At 40.1% G+C, this 17,744-nt stretch overlaps 1 protein-coding gene across 4 annotated transcripts in view; it reads left to right on the top strand.

Moving 5' to 3' along the window:
- The window catches only part of LOC103723566 (mediator of RNA polymerase II transcription subunit 15a-like), a 39,134-nt gene that overhangs the window by 10,690 nt on the left and 10,700 nt on the right, over positions 1-17,744 (top strand). For 2 of the 4 annotated variants that reach the window (XM_039114954.1, XM_039114953.1), the window contains exons 1-4: positions 9,283-9,634; positions 10,310-10,421; positions 12,014-12,125; positions 14,964-16,370. In XM_039114954.1, the coding sequence (XP_038970882.1) occupies positions 9,519-9,634; positions 10,310-10,421; positions 12,014-12,125; positions 14,964-16,370 (1,747 nt within the window). In that variant the 5' untranslated portion in view covers positions 9,283-9,518. Of the gene's footprint in view, positions 1-9,282; positions 9,635-10,309; positions 10,422-12,013; positions 12,126-14,963; positions 16,371-17,744 lie in introns of those variants that run through there. The other 2 variants (XM_039114952.1, XM_008814518.4) reach the window with 2 other exon arrangements.

Raw genomic sequence — 17,744 nt, 5'->3', positions numbered from 1 at the left:
TGATTGCTGTCTTTTGGGGTTGAAATCTGGCTTGAGGGTGACCACGCCGGAGGAAATCGAGAGGACGCCGGCCGGGATGAAGAAAGAGAGCCATCTCCTGCGTGCCGATTTACCTGCACAAAGTTTTGGCCGGAGATTCCGGTGAAGGTCTTCCGATGGTTAAGTTAGTGTAGATCCAGAGTTTTTGGAAAAAAAAGTTCCTCTTATTTTTGATATGGCTTATTTATAGTTCTCACAAGGGTGCCCAGGTAGTTGAGGTATGGTCCATCCTCATCATGGGAGGAGATACTCTTGGCCAGGTAGCGTGTGGCCAAGGCTTGCTTGAGGCACATAGTCTGGGGCAACCCTTGTGCACGACATGGTGTTGGCGGGTGTGGCAGGGTATGACCCTTGGCAGCAAGTATGGCTAGGGCAGCAAGGCATGGTTCTTGGTTGACACGTCATGGCATGACCAGCAAACAAAGTATGGCGCGGTGAGGTTGCTGCAGGCTATAGTAGCGGCATGTGCTTGGCGAGGTCGGCTCGGCCTTCGGCGAGGGCTGAGGTCGCCTCGGTCTTAGGCAGGGGCCGAGGTCAATCTGGCTCTTAGCGGACCGAGGCCTGGCCTGCTCAGCTCTGAGGTCTATTCGGCATGAATTGGGTGGTCCCATGCTAGAGCAGGACGATCCCTTTTGCCTCCCATCATTTGTCCCCTCGACTTCTGAGTTTGAGTTGCTCTTTGGCTTAGCAAAGGAAGTAGCTGAGCTATCGATCATCCTGTGCAACCTCATCTGTCAGGAATAGGAGGCCTTCATTGGAGGGAGGAGCATCTCAGATAATACTATGATTGTCCAAAAGATAATGTGGGATCTGCACTGAGCTCTGAGACGTCGTTGCATTATGGCCGTCAAGCTTGATATGGATCGGTAGCCCATCCTCAGGTAGGTGATGGAGAGCTTTGGATTCCATAGGACGTGGATCAACAGGGTACTTGGTTGCGTTTTGGGGCCATCCTTCTCAATCCTGATTAATGACACACCGTCGACTTTCTTCCGTTCGACCGTCGGTCTACGCTAGGAATGTCTCTTGTCTCCGTACTTATTTATCATTTGTGTCGATGTTCTATCCTGCTCCTTGCGGGCTGCATGTCGGACACGGGAGCTGGAGGCTTATGTTCCAGACCCTGAGGCTCGGCCGATTTCTCACCTTTTATTTGCTAACGATTGTCTTCTTTTGGCCAGGGCACGAATGTGGGATGCGCGAGCGTTGAAGCAGGTCCTGGAGGATTATTGCGAGGTGACTGGGCAGCGAGTAAACGTCCACAAGTCTGCCATCTACTTTAGCATGTATCCGAGTGCATGGAGGTGACTGGAGGATTATCTGGGTATTCCTATCTCTGGGAGGAGACTGCGTGTATCCGAGTGCATGGAGGTGGTGCAGCATGTCCAAGAGAGGCTGGAGAGCTGGAGAGTGGCTTCACTTTCCATGATGCAACCTTCGAACATGAAAGAATACAGAAAGAGTAGAGTGATGCAACTTTTGATGAAACTACATTTGAAATTTGAATTAATTTGTGTGAATATTATTTATCGCTAGATAATATCAAATCTAGATGATGCTGTTTCAAATCTCCTTCGAAAAGAAACTCCGCTTCATGCACAGGCCATCATTGATCATGCAACAACAAATTTTGATGGTGCTTTATTTTCATTAAGATATCAGGATAAGCCAAAGCTAAAGCAAAAAGATCTCAACCGCATTCAGTGTCATCAATGTAAAGAATATGGTCTCATATTCTCACATTGCAAGAAGCGGAATTTCTGTAATTGTTGTCGGAAAAGGGTCGCATCATTTCTAAATGTCGCCTTTTGAGCGAACAAAGATAAGGGCAAAAAGCCTATCAAACATCGACTGCCAACCCAACCAATATTGATCCCGGTACTTAAGCCTCTCCTACTTCTGAAACGATTCAGAAAATGATTCGAGAATCTGTAGCTTCTGCTTTTCCAGGTGCTATCTGAAATTCTCTTTCTGCTGCTATTATATCAGACATAAAATATCCCTGATCTCAATGGTTTATAGATTCTGGTGCTTCTAATTATATGACTGGTTGGTATCAAAAACTTTTCTCTATCCAATTTAACTCTTCTAGTGCACCTATTACAACTGCAATGGAGAAAAATTACCAATTTTAGATATTGGAACTATTCCATGTACCTCTGAAAATTCATTCCCATTATCCAATGTTTTCTATGTGCCAAAATTAATTGCAAACTTTATTTCTCTTGGTCAACTTGTTGAAAATAATTGCTTAGTCCATTTTTCTCATGTTGGTGGTTTGGTTCAGGATTGGCGCATTGGGAAAATGATCGGGAAGGGTTTCAGACATGGACGACTCATTGTGCTTGACATTTGATGATGGCATGCCATTTTCTTGTAGCTTACTTTCTTCTTCAGTTAATGATGTCTCTATCTCCAATAAAATCTGGGACTTTTGACATCGCCATCTTGGCCACCCACATACTCATAAGCTGCAGTTGATATTGAAGTTTATTATGCCACTGAGCAAGATTTCTATTTCATCAATTCATACAAATTGTTAAAGTTATGCTCTCTCCAAAACCCATAAACTTTTATTTTCCTATGAGTCGCACAGTTTATGTTGCCCCTTTTAATTTAGTACATAGTGATGTTTGGGTCCATCACCTGTGGTATCTCATATGAGGTATAAATATTTCTTTTTCTTTATTGATCACTTCACCTGATATATATAAAATATATTTTATTCATTCTAATTCCAAAATGTCATCTATTGTAAAATCCTTCATTAACATGATAGAGAACAAAATGGTGTTCGCATTAAACTCTTTCATTCAGATTTAGGGGGAGAATATTGTGAGTCAAGTTTATTAAAAAAAATTTACCATGTCCCAACATATATACTATACTGGAGCAAATTGGGCTTGTTGAACTATTTTAAAACTAGCACGTGCTTTACTTATTGAGTCAAAGACACCTAATTTTTTTTTGGTAGAAGCCGTCAAAACCATCGCATACTTAATCAATAGTCAACCACAATTCTCCTGATTATTTACACCTTCATGTTTTTTGCTGTACTTTGTTCTCCTCCCACCTCATAGAGTGTGGCATTTCTAAGATATGCAAATAACCGAAAAGGGTTTATCTATTATGATCCACAGAAACGAAGGATTCGTATCTCTAGGCATGTTCGTTCATTTAAAACACTTATTATTACTTATCTTCATTAGTGAATTCAATCCTATCATTTTCAACTTCTGCGTCATACGTACCATATTTTTCAGACTCCCTGGTATCAAATGTTTCATCATTATTTGATCAAAGTAATGAGCACAGTGAGGATTTATATCTACACCTTCCCCCTCATAGATCATGGAAGTTGAACTTACTACCTCTTGAGTCTCTTGAATCTACACTTTCCCTTCAATGCTCTACTTTTCATTCTGTGCCACCAGTACGATATGTTACACACCTAAAAGATATGACAATTCATCAGTGTTATTTGCTACTTTGCATGATATATCTGTTCCATCCTCCTATAAACAAGCAGCAGAAAAAGAGTCTTGGAGGAAGGTTATGGATGAGGAGCTGCAAGCAATTGACGAAAATCATACTTGGGATCTTTGTTCACCGTTCCTAAATGGACAAATTATTGGGATGTATTCAATTAAGCTAATGGCTGATGGGACACTTGACAGGAACAAAGCAAAGCTCGTTGCAGAGGGGTATAAGCATGAATGTGGGATTGATTACGAAGAAACTTTGGCTCTAGTTGCAAAATTGGCTACTGTACGTGTGGTTTTGATACTTGCTTTTCACCATCCTTGGCTATCACACCAAATGCATGTTAAGAATACTTTTCTTTATGGGGATCTCAAGGAAACTATATATATGGAGCCTCCACCTGGTTATCAATTACCTTGTTCAGATCTTGTTTGTTGGCTTCGTAAATCTCTGTATGGATTGAGATCAGCTCCTCGAGCTTGGTTTGAGAAATTCGAAACTGCCATCTTCAGTGTATGCGACTTCTCAATGTTTATTTGCAACTCTTTTGCTAGCTTTAAGTTGACGGTATAATTATCACCGGTGGTGACGATATAGCTGTTTTGGAGCGACGATATAGGTGTTTTGGAGATCAAACAACTGTGCTCATGGGCATGGACTCTTATTTCCTTTTCCTCATCCTCACTTACTCTGACTACCTTTGCTGATGTTGATTGGGTCGGACGCCCATATTCTCGTCGGTCCACTACTGGTTGGTGTATGTTCTTAGGAGAATCTTTAATATCTTGAAAGTATAAGAAGCAGGATTATGTTTTCAAATCATCCGCTGAGGTGGAATATCGTTCTATGTCTACAACGTGTTCTAAAATTACCCATATTTGTAGTTACTTGCTGACCTTGGGGTGCCCTTGAAAACTTCCACAAGACTTTATGATGATAATGTGAGTGCAATTTAGATAGCCAACAATCCATTTTTTTCATGAAGGTACTAAGCACATAGAAGTGGATTGCCATTATATAAGGGAGCTTCTATAAAAAAGTGCTGTTATTTTATCTTATGTTCGCTCCAAACATCAGATTGCAGATATATTTACCGAAGCTATGACTAGAAATTGGCATAATTTGCTAATTGACAAATTGGTGTTTTTGCCTTCCTAGCATCAATGTCAAGGGAATCTAAGAATTAAGGATAGAATCAAGAACCCTAAATCCCTTTTCATTGTTCTCCAAAATCCACCATGGTGATGGATCAAGAACCCGATGCCAATGGTGGAGGCGACGCTCCTTTAGTGATCCAACGAACTTTAGCCATCTCAGACTCTCTCCTCTCCCCCATCGCCACCACCCCTTCCCCTTCGAACGACCTCTGCTACGAGGTGAACTCCATCCATGACCTTCTCCTCTATGGAGATATTGGCGCGGAAAACTATTTTATGCTCGTTGGTTCCATAAAGCATGTCAATCGTGTGCATGTGCAGCGAGGCTAGCCTGTTTGCCGGATCGATCCCTAACTCCAAGTCTCCAATGCCAAGCTAGAGATGGAGAGAGAGTTTGGTGGATTAATATTCGCAGCAAAAGGCAGTGATTTGCTGATATAACAACATAACTTATTCTTGTGACCTTCTGCATCAGGGCCACCCCATTGTGAGCATGGGATGGGGTTGTACCTTTGCACAAAAGAAGGGTTCATCTTCCTTCACGCAAATCCATCGGTGGATCACGTACAGCATTGATCTCAAAGCTTTTCAAATTTTCTCTGCATGCATGGATTTCAAAATATCCGGTGGATGATCTCACCGTGTGGATTTGTGCCAAGAAAGGTAAATTCTTATGATGCCGAACCGGGACGGGAGAAGGGCTGATGCGGTGCAAGTCCAACTCAGGATGACTGTTGCTTCTCAAAACCAGGAGACAGAGGAAGAGGGAGGAAGAAGAGGAGGAGAATAAGAGAGGAAGAGAGGCAGAGAAGACGAGAAAAGGGAGAAGAAGAGAGGAGGAAGAAAGAGACGGGAAGGGAGGAAGAGAGACGGTAGGCAGAGAGGTGGGGGAGAAAACTTTAATACTTCATTAACCCTAATCAACATAAAAGTTTCCTATATAAATAGGGCCCAATAAGAACAATTAAAATAAACCCCTTTACACAAAATAATTTCCAATAAGCCCAAACTACACAAATAAAGTTCAACAATGATAAAATTGCAAGTAAACCCAGAAATAAAAGAAAATAAAATGCAAATAAAATTGGGGACTAAACGGCAGGGTGGTCAGCTCTGATGTCCCCATCAACTTATTTCACGTTAAAGGTACAACCTCGACCCAATGTGCACACATCACTAATCTATCCATCTATGGTGATGTCCTTAGGTACGACAAGTATGGCACTGCTGGCTTGCGCCAAGGTGGCCGCCTATGTGGCCAGCCATACGGGCAGTACCGTGTGGGCTGGAGATGGGGAGCTGCCTCAGGCATTTCGAGATATTTTATTCTCTGACTTTATTGGATATATTTGTACTCATCAAATATGAATCGCCCATCCTAGAAAAGAAAAAGGACTTGGCAACTTCTGGCACATAGGAGCTTCTCAACAAACCTTGCTCCTGAATGTTTAATAAATGCATGATGATGATAACCTGGCAAAAAGAACGGAAAGAGAAGGACATGAAATTCAAGATTACATGTGCTAACCCATAATTGTTGACTCATTTCGTAGATTACATTAAAGTAATGCACCAAAACCCTAAGTTAGTCTTAAAATGTTAACACCCACCAAAACATGCTATTTGAACCTCGGATTTGGAGCACTTAAGCCATCAATGCCATGATTCCCTTTCTGATCAGAGCTAAGAACTAGTTTGGTTCGTCGAAAGATTTTTGTTTCATTAAATATTTTATCTAAAAAATATATGCTTCGGTATACAATACTTGAGAAAGTGATTTTTGTATGTTGGTTGACCAAGAAAAAACGACACATTCCATGGTAGTTTAGTTTGGTTGAGCATTTATTTTCTTAAAAAAATTATGTAAAATACTTGTTATACTCTTAATAAAGAAAAAAAATCTTATCACATTCTATCTAAACTCTGAAGAATATTTTTGAAAAAAAGTTAATCTAATTTTCAACCAGTAGAAATTAGACTTTCTCATATCTCATATGAATTTTTCTTTTTCATGAAATATGAGAATCTCATTTCCACAAAAACTATTTTTTTATTTTTTTGAAAACTCCAACTAAATTAAGAAATATCTTTATTTTTCAGTTGACCATTTTTTTTTCCTCCTCTCTCTGTGAACCATCCTATTTCATAGAAAATATAGATCCCGGAGCCATATCCGCCTTTACCTTATTTTAGAGGGATTTATGGGATTTATAAGATTCACAGCTAAATATGACTAGAGCAACTTTAAGAGGCTTAAATTGCAAAGGCCCAGCAAGGGATGTACACATGGCGGATAAATATCTTTATATAGTTATTTTTTTCCTAATGACTAAAGAAAAATATTTTGCATTAATATCAACATACATTAAACAATTATAATTATTTATAATATTATTAATTTATTTATTAATTTAATAGTACTCATAAAAAAATTATTTAATATAATATAATAACCTAATATATATCTTATTAATCATATAAAGAATATATCAAATAAGAGCTCTTAACTCTATCAAAAAAAATTCCCCCTATGTAACTATTTATTATGTAACCATTACTCCCATTCATGACTGTTGCGGGCCTTCCGACCCGACAACAGCACAGTCCCAACCAACTGACGACAGAGAACGGCTCGCGCCCCCCACGAGGTATTGTGCGCTCTGGGACTCCGGCCCGCGCGTCCAGCGCTACGGGGGGAATTTTTTCCGACTTGCGCGTCCAGCACTGACAGGGGAATACCCGCATGATTTTGCCCTTCAAAAGGCGCCTCGTGAAGAAAGAGGTTTCCCCTCCTTATAAGGTACAGACCTTTCCGCTGCCTAGTCGGTATGGGACTAAATTCAGGCCCTTTCCACAACATAGCCCCCCAGCGGGAAGGTCCTGTGCCGGTTTTACCCGTGACAGCCCCCCAGGCCTAGGGAGAGTTTCTATGTGCGGGCGGGCCCTCCTTCTAGCGCCATCTATTGCGGGCCTTCTGACCCGATAACAGTACAGTTCCAACCAACTGACGACAGAGAACGGCCCGCGTCCCCCACGAGGTATTGTCCGTTCTGGGACTCCGGCCCGCGCGTCCAGCGCTACGGGGGGAATTTTTTCCGGCGTGCGCTCCAGCGCTGATGGGGGGATACCCGCACGGTTTTGCCCTTCAAAAGGCGCCTCGTGAGGAAAGAGGTTTTTGCTCTTTATAAGGCACAGACCTTTTCGCTGCCTAGTCGGTATGGGAGTAAATTCAGGCCCTTCCCACAACAATGACTATGCAAGCATTAGCTAATAATACATGCAATATCTAACAAATCATAAAAATATTGTTATACTACTTATTATTTATAATAAAAAAATATTATTCGGTGACTCAATCAAAATTTATCAATATTCCCAAACTCTATATATGTGTATTCAATCCTGTGCAATGCCTGGGTCTTCAGGTAGCAGTCGGATAAAATAAAAATCTAATACTCAACGACACGTTGCTCACACTGTAATACTGTATTATATTCCATGGTTTTGAAGGGAAGAAAATTCCGACAGTGACATGTTTCTTTCGTGAGCCGAAATACTAAGGAATAGATTTATCTTCAATAACAATGAAAGTAAAATCTTAGATTGCAATATACCAAAAATAACTTCCAGCGCTGGGACGCTAATATCTAACTTAACATTGATACCATGGAACGGAATATTTTTAGATTGAGCTTTTGGTTTGAGAAAGGATAAGGCTTCGACACTTACACAACGAACAATTCGAACCATGACTTTCAGCAGGCTAAAAGCCAGAGGAATTGAAGGAACCAAACCAACAGTAAAAATGGATGAGATAACATCCGTCTGTGACAACCCTCCAGGCCCAGAGAGAGTTTCTATGTGCGGGTAGGCCCTCCTTCTAGCGCCATTTGTTGCGGGCCTTTCGACCCGACAACAGCACAGTCCCAACCAACTGACGACAGGAAACGACTCGCATCCCCCACGAGGTATTGTCCGCTCTGGGACTCCGGCCCACGCGTCCAGCGCTACGGGAAAAATTTTTTCGGCCCGTGCGTCCAGCGCTGACGGGGGATACCCGCACGGTTTTGCCCTTCAAAAGGCACCTCGTGAGGAAAGATGTTTCCCCTCCTTATAAGGCACAGACATTTCCGTTACCTAGTCGGTATGGGACTAAATTCAGACCCTTCTCACAACAGATATAAATATGGATAGACAACTATTCGATCCGTATCCAAATATTCAATTTCATTTGTAACCATATTTAATTTTATATAGTACTCAAGAAGTTAAAAAAAAAAAAAAGTCGCATTGATATGCTATTAACTTGATTTATTATCCATTTAGTAATATATTTAATTATGTGGTAGTTTATATGTGTATATACAGAGGTAGAGAGCTCAATTGAGCCTGTACTTTAATACATATATATATATATATATATATATATATATATATACACGTATCAAATATTTTAGACGTACTAGGTTAGTTTAGATTAGATAAAATATGTGTTCGCCCATAACGGGCGGCCTCATATTTTCTCGGTCTGGGCGAGAGGAGCCACGACCGAGCACGATATTATATATAATTATTACATCCATTAAGATGGACCGCGTTGTTAGAAAACCAGGGGGAGGTTGTTTTTCTTCCAGAAAAAGGGAATCTTCTCAGTTTTCAACGCTGTACCCTCTTCCCCTTTCAGGCCCTCTCCCCTTCTCTCTTGCACCCTCTCTGTCTTTAGTCGATCCGCCGATATTAGCCGCCGATGGGTTGTCTCATCCTCTCTCTCCGCCGCCGCCGCTGAGGTCTCCGGGTGTTTATTTTCTGTTGGCCCTTTTAGGTTTTCGATCGCCGCCGATGGAGGGGAACAGCTGGAGGCCTGGCCAGGGGGAGCCCTCCGCCGCTGACGCCACGGCCGGCGACTGGCGGGGCCAGCTGCAGCACGATGCTCGGCAGAGGATCGTCAATAAGATGTGAGTGGATCTCGGACCCTTTTCTTGCCTCTTGCTTTTTAGGTTTTTAGATGAATCCGATACATGCGCGAGCGATGGATCCTTAATTTGACCGGTGGGTTCTTAAATCTTGATATCTTGGTGTTTTCTTGGTCAAATTTTGTGGGTATGGGATGATTTGTTGGTTCCAGTGAGAAAATTTTGAATCTATTGCGATGCTTTGTTTTCTTTCCCTTTTTTTTTTTTGATTTTGTGGTTCTTGTTTTCGGTATGCGTGATTAATTTCCGGAAATAGAAGAACCCAGACCCCATTAGTTGCTTCCGAAGTTTTCGTAATAGATGGAGGTGGTCGAGTTTTGGACTGTGGCTTGGGTACCAAGCCGCTTGGGAGGGAATCGATGAGGTCTTAGGTTTAACGCTGTCACTAAAAGAAGGGGATAAGATTGTAAGAAATAGAAGGGGAGGAATATTTTTTTGCCCTTGTCAAGAAAGATATCAAAATTTACGTTTCTTTATATTTTTAACTCGATAGGTTTGAAGGAATTCGTGGGTTTGAGCTTGTTCTTAGAGTAACCTTCCTTATACATGGATCAGTCCTCATCAACAATGTCTATGCAGGCACAAAGTTTTCCTATTTAATTGTTTCTTCATGAAATTCAACTCCATTGTCAATGACATTTATTGTATTTCTTGCAGAATGGACACTTTAAAGAGACATTTGCCTATTTCTGTGCCGGAAGGCTTAAATGAACTTCAGAAAATTGCTGTTCGATTTGAAGAGAAGATATATACTGCAGCTACAAGCCAGGTACATTCATTTACTTGAATCTTAAACTTCTCTCATGATTATTTTATGTTGCAAGATGGATTATTCATGCTATAAGCAATGAACCATCATTCTTTCTTAGCGACTGTTCCTACAAATTTAAAGTTACAACTGCAGCCTTGCTCTAGTGTACGTTCTGGAAAATTTCTTTTGTGTTCGGCCTGGGGGACACAACGGACGGCTGAAACTGGCTACTGTTTTGTCATCAAATGATTTTTGTATCCATGCACATGCAGATTCGTGAATTAAGGTGCTCCATTGGAATTCATATTTAGCTGATGAGGAAGTGAATTAAGTTACCCTTATCTGAATATGTTCATTTATTTACAATCCATAACGAGATAACGGTCATATGTGAATTGGTGAGATTGGTAGAATTGAAGATTTTTAGGAGCAAACCCTCACAATGAATTTGTTTGCCATTTGGAATTAAGTAGTGAGAATTAACACTAATGATGTAGTGTAGTACAAAGATCAATAAAATTCTCATATTAAAATGTTTGAGATTTGTGGAATTGAAGTTGTTTAGCAGCAAGAACCCTCACAATGAATTGTTGGCCATTTGTAATTCGGTAGTGCGAATTACTACTAATGATGTACTATCGTACAAAGAATAATATGTTTGTTTGTGTACAATTCTCATCAAGATATGTCATGTCAAAATCACCGAGATGGTGACGTTGCGGAATTTGGCCATTTGGAGCTGAGAAGTAGTGTGAGTTAATACTAATGATGTGGTGCAACAGCCAAAAAATGATTCTCCCCCTTTATTTTAAAAAATCTGTCGCTATATGTTATTTGTAAGTGGAAAGAGCTGAGGGAAAAGGTTGATTTGTCTTCCTTTTTCCATGGCTTCCTACATGTCTTTGGGAGCATGGGAGAGGGGTTGGTAAGAGATCGAAGGAGTTCAATTGATTAAAGAAATATGAAAAAGCATGGTCTATGCTTATAAGTTGCATTGGTTAGGATCGTAGTCAAATCTCAATAAAAATGTATGTGGGGAGCTAGATTTTCTGTAAATTAATGAGTTGGTTGGCTATCACAATTTAACATGCTGAGCTGCCAGTTATAGGAACTATTGTTGCTTTGTCACTTGTCCGTAGTTACCTCAACTAGTGGAGAAAAAGAAGGAAAAAACTTACGTCCTGCAGGTCTTGCTGAACTTGCACGTATTTCTGCGACTTGAGCATGCTTATCTGATCTACTTGATGTTGGCAGCTGTCTGCTGTTTGCAAATCTTCCATATTGCAAATCATGCTGTTGATTTTCTTTGACTGTTATGTATTTGTTCGGCCAGGAATAGCAGGTTTAGATAATCAATTTCTGCTAGTTATAAAGACTTGATTTAAACTGTGGATGTATCATGGTAAGTATTTCGATAGCTAGTCTGGGCCGGTCAAACTGTAGGTGAAGCGAATATATTCATCCACAAGGTGGACAGATCAGTCTCCTTTTGTTGTACATATTCATTCTCTTCCTTAAAAAAAAGCTTAATCTGTGTTTCCTCTAATTCTCATTAATTTGAATTGTCAGTTCTCATGGGAAGTAATTTTTCTGACTTTCTGATATTGCAGTCTGATTATCTGAGGAAAATTTCTCTGAAAATGCTTTCGATGGAGACAAAGACTCAGCATACTCCTCCAATGCCGAACACCACCATTCCGAACCAAAATCCTACAGACTCAGGTATTGACATGATAGGACATATTGCTTTGTCTTAATGCAATGTCGTAAAAGATTTAAATTAGACATTCTGGGTATTGGAGAAATTGTTGTATGCTTGGCATCTAAAAGAAACTCACAGATACTGCTCTTTGTTTATTTTCACGTTTTATTTTGGTTTATAGACTATGTGAAGCAGATAAATGCTCTGAGCTTTTTCTACAAGTAAAATATCATTTGGTGTTGCACCATGTACATTCTCTCCCTACCTTTCGTATAGTTTTATTTGGTCCCTTTTTTCTGTATAATTGGCGTCTATTGTTGTTTCTTAATATGTTTTTCTTATCCTTTTTAGTACTTGTCCTATGCATGTTATTTAATAGCTCGAATGGGTCAAAGTAGGACAATATTATGGAAACCTTGACCATATTGAACCTGACCCAGCATCATATGGGGATTCTTTGGTCCATGTACCCACTGACATGTTAACCGCCTTGACCGGCCAAACCCATGCAACGTGATGCATACCCAAACTAACTAAGACTTTTTTGACCACTTTTTGTAGCCATGGTATGTCGTACCATACCGAATCGGGCAGTACATAGTATACTGTACCGTACTGGTATATGGTGTGGAGGGTATACCGACACTCGATACGTCGAATCGATCTCGTATCGTACCATACCGATACAGTGATAGCATGACACCAGTACGGGGCCCGGTATCGAGACGGCGTACCTTACTTGCAACTCTTGACGCATCAAATGGAGGTGAATATTACAACTAATATTAAAAAAGCGTCGATTGTTCTCAAAATCTTTTCACCTAGTTCAAGACTCAACCCGATCTAAGTAAAACTTTATTCTCATTGTGTGAGTACAGTCAAAACTTTGATCCGTATCTGACATGTTTAAAGTTTGGGTCAAAAAATTTGACCTATTACATAGCCCAAACTAAAGTCCCTGTCCTAAATATTACCTAAACAGGTGCAGGTCAGGTAGACTTTTGGTTTTCAGTCAATTTTTGCCACCCATTTTATAGGTATAAAAGCCTACCTTATTGGTTAGATATCATGAGTTTATGCATTTAGGTGCTTGCTTCCACTATTCATTCGGACTTAATGACAAAGTAGATGAATAAAATTAGAGTCTCCTGTATTGTTAAACTGCATAAATGGATTGACTTGCCGATAGCTTACAACCAAAGGAGTTCAATGGACTTGCCAAAACAAGTTTAACATATTACTTATTTTGCTTAAGTTGGTCGGGGGCATGTATGATATATGTCAAGCATTAATATTGAAAATATTGTTAGACACTTGAAGATTTGCAATTGTCATGCTTTGATATCCTATGATCCCCTACTGTTTTTTAATTGTTTTAAATGCTTCTTTTTTGGAAATATACATGCTTGGACTTTGCTTTTGTTTTTCTTTGACCAATCTCTTTAGCATCCTATGCCATGCCAAGGATGCATGATAAATAACTAATTAACATGTCGAGTACATGCATTAGTATGCTATCTAAAGAAATCTAGCATAAAAATTAACATGAATCAGCGTTATGCTAGATTAAGTAAACAATCACAAAGAAAGAATCTCAACTTCTAAAGCATCTATCGTAAGAAACTTTACCATTGCTTCTAAGAATAATAAGTGCGATTTACATGAATGAATGCTATGATGAGTGAATAAACAAAAGGGAACAAGGATAGTAAGTTATAAACTATGCGTACAAACTCAGCATTGTTACCAAATTACTAATAAATTAACTAAAACAGCTCTTATTTCTTTATGAAATCTGATTTAAATTAATAGTTTTAAAAAGCGACTGGCTTGGGCATGTGAAATTTTCCCTACCACAATATCTGGTATTGAAACAAATGGATGTGGAGTTTTCATTAGCATATTTTGAGATTTATTACTTTTTGATATAAAATCATTTTCCACAAAAACACACCAATGTTGGTGATTTTCATGCAAAATTGCATGGAATTGTTGAAGAAGGTGCATATTTTTTTCCTTAGCAAAATCTATCCACTTTTTGTATTTTCATGACAACACAAAAAATCCAAAACATGGACAAACCAATTCTTATTTTGTTGCATTGACAATTCTTCCTCAATTCAAGGAATCCAATGTAGGTAGGATACATGCTAATCATTGTATGCCGTACCGGCCCATATCGGGCGGTATGGGGCATACTGCACCGTATGGGTGGCGTACCGACACTCGGAACGCAAAAAATTTCGTACTGTACCGACATTGTGCTAGTGTAGCACTGGTATGGAGTGCGGTACCGAGACGGCGAACCTTGACTCTAATGTAGATCTGGGAGTGGTTTTGCTCCCATGTCTTTAAGCTTGTTGTGCAACCAAGAGGATAAGTTTTCTAACTACCAAGCATCAATCTTTTTAAGTTTTATGATAAGTCTCTTCCTTCTCTAAAGATGCATAAACTAGGTACATCCTGTATTACATATGCTCCGGGGTGCTGGTGCATGCCTACACACTGGATCGTTTTAGTATCTAGGAATTTCTTCTTATGGACCCATGTCTGTGTGTCATGCCAATATTCGTTTTTTAAACTATTGGTGCGGTTACATAGGCTAAAACGAAGGGTCTGAGTAAGGGTATAACATTGATCGATGAGGTTGATGATAAGTGGAGAGCCAATTGTAAAATGCTTTCTCACTTTGCTAAGTCATACTTTAATACTAGATCCAACTCCTTATGCGTGGCATAAAGCTTTGTTAATTAAAGTTTGCTAAGGTAGGATAATTGCTCACTTGATAAACTTTTATTCTTCATTGCTTTCAAAAATTCTGTCAACTAACAACCATCCTGGTATCTTTGTAACAACTGTGTCACTCGGCAATCAAGGGCAACCATTAGGAATTCCTGCGGTTAATCCGCCTACAGCAAGGCAACAACTTTTACCACAAAACCTTCAAAATAACACGTCAACTTCTGTACAAAGTTCTGCGAACCTGCCTCCTGCGCTATCATCTTTCACAGGTCTTAGTCAGTCCAACATATCCAGTGTCGGTCAGACATCCAACCTGCAGAACATGCCTGGAATATCACAGAACTCTGTAAGTAATTCTGTAGGGCAAGGTGCAGCACCAGATATTTATGCCAATGCGCAAAGACAAATGCCGGGAAGGCAACACCAGCAACAAATGATTTCTCAACAGCAGCAGCAATCTCAGAATCAGCTTATTTACCACCAGCAGTTTCAACAACAGTTACTAAAACAGAAGTTGCAGCATCCTTCACTCTTGCAACCGCATTTGCAACAGCAGCAGCCGCAACAATCTCTGTTGCAGCCAACCCAGCTGCAATCTTCTCAACAGTCTCTGATGCAAATGTCATCAGGTCTTCAGTCAGGTCAGTCCACTATTCAGCAGCCACAGCCTACAACGATGCAGTCAGCTGCGCAACCTGGCCTTCAACAGAATCAACTGAATTCAATCCAGCAATCAGTACCATCTTTGCTTCAGCAACATCCACAATCAGTTGCAAGACAACAACAACAAGTACAGCCTTCTATTCATCAACAAACACCTTCGCTTCAGCAACAGCCAACTCCTGTTCCTCAGCAATCAAATTTACCATTGCAGCAACAGCAGCAGCAGATAATGGGGCAGCAAGCGAATATTTCAAATTTGCAACAAGCTCAGCTGCTTGGACAACAAAATAGTATCCAAGACATGCAACAGCCACAGCAACAGAGACTGCCAGTTCAGCAGAACAGTCTTTTGGGCATGCAACAGCCTCAGCAGATGTTAAATCAGCAAAGTATTTCCTTACATCAGCAGCAGCAGTTAGGCCCCCAAAGCACCATATCAGGGCTGCAGCAGCAACAGCAGCAGCAGCAGCAGCAGCAGCAGCAGCAGCATCAGCATCAGCAGCAGCTACTTGGATCCCTTCCTAATGTTTCAAGCATGCAGCCACATCAGCGCTCGATGCATATTTTGCAACAACCAAAGATGGTTACACCACAACAGCAGCAAACCCAGCAGACGCCATTGTCATTGTTGCAACAACAAGGTCAACAATCCCAGCATCAATCATCACAACAGCAACTCATTTCTCAATTTCAATCTCAGCCTGCACAGTTGCAACAGCAATTGGCAATGCAACAACAGCCAAATTCCTTGCAGCAAAGGCTTCAAGCTCCAGGTGCCTTGCTTCCATCTCAGAATGCAATTGAGCAGCAGAAGCAATTTATCCAGGCACAAAGAGTGCTTCCAGAGGTCTCCTCCAGTAGTAAGTCATGAAATTTATAAATTTTCCTTGATCTCTTGCACATAACCAATGGATATTATTTATCTGAATTTGACCTTTTCTTCACATCCCTTTTGGTTATTTTATTTTTTGTAAAGTGATCTGCTACTCCATTGTATATTCTCACCAACTGACTTGATGCTTCATCACATTCCCAATGTTCTTGTTACCTAGCATGAAGCAAGAGCGATGAAACAGCAATCTAATTTCTCAAAAAATTAGAAAGCTAGGGAACCTAGGAAAAATCACACAGAACAATATGAAAGAACAGATAAAGATTCATTCACTTATTATTGATGGAATCTCATGAACTGCATGAGATACAAGTTTAAGAAAAAAAGTAGTATACTTCACAAAGCTGATTGCTCTAACTATAATTGGTCAATGTGGTATCTGTAATATGAGATATATGATAAAGCATACTGGAAGCATTCTGAAGTGGGTTTTATTGCATGTTTGAGGTTCTGAAATTGATGCAACACCCAACTTGGAGAATTCTGCATATACCCAAATGTGGGTGAGGTGCACTACCAAAAATGATTCTGATTGTGACTTGAATTGTCCACTGAGGGGATGGCCTCCATGTTATGTCGATGATTATTTGATGCTAGTTTCCAATGAGTCAAACCCTGCTGTCCAAAACTGGTGTGTATTGAAGAGTGATTATGTTTGGTTAAGATTGGCAAGCAGTCCTGATGACATTAGCACTTGATAAAGTGGTTGCTTTGCTTTTTACCAATAAAAGTCTCTATTTCTGCTTTCTGAGCTCTCTAATTACGCTGGTGGATTGCCTTTTTCTCTTTGCCTCGCCTCTCCTTAACATTTATAAGCTTCTTGATTGTGACCTTTGGTTTCCCATTCTAACATTTTAATCTGCCAACGACTTTTACTTGTATGCTCTGCTGGGTTTTAAGCAGCTGCATTCCATATCTGTGAACTGCACAATATGTTATGCTCTTGTTGTTAGAATTTCCAAGTTGGGACTTACATATTTTCCTGAAGCCTCATCGAGCTGGTAACTTGTCTTCCCTTCCTCTCCTTTTTCACTACCTTGTATTTTTATTACCTTTTCCATCTGTTGTCTGTTTCTCGTGTGTCCACTGTTTGACTTTTAGCCTCTTTAACCTTGTTGCTGTCTGGTGTTTGGTTTGCTCCTAACTGTAACTGCATTCATATCATTACTGTCTTTCTCCCTTAGGTTATAAGTTTGTTAGTGCCAACAACTATGCTGTATGGTTAGTTGCTCTTCATTCATGCTGCAAAAGGTCATAAAATTAGGGGCCTCATTGATGAATTATTTCTTATTTCTTATTCATCTGCAATTTACGACTCTGCCTATAATTGCCAGCCAACATA

The sequence above is a fragment of the Phoenix dactylifera genome, chromosome 17 (genome assembly GCF_009389715.1).
Source record: "Phoenix dactylifera cultivar Barhee BC4 chromosome 17, palm_55x_up_171113_PBpolish2nd_filt_p, whole genome shotgun sequence".
Taxonomy (NCBI): Eukaryota; Viridiplantae; Streptophyta; class Magnoliopsida; order Arecales; family Arecaceae; genus Phoenix; species Phoenix dactylifera.
This window is presented reverse-complemented; position numbering and strand designations above follow the sequence as displayed.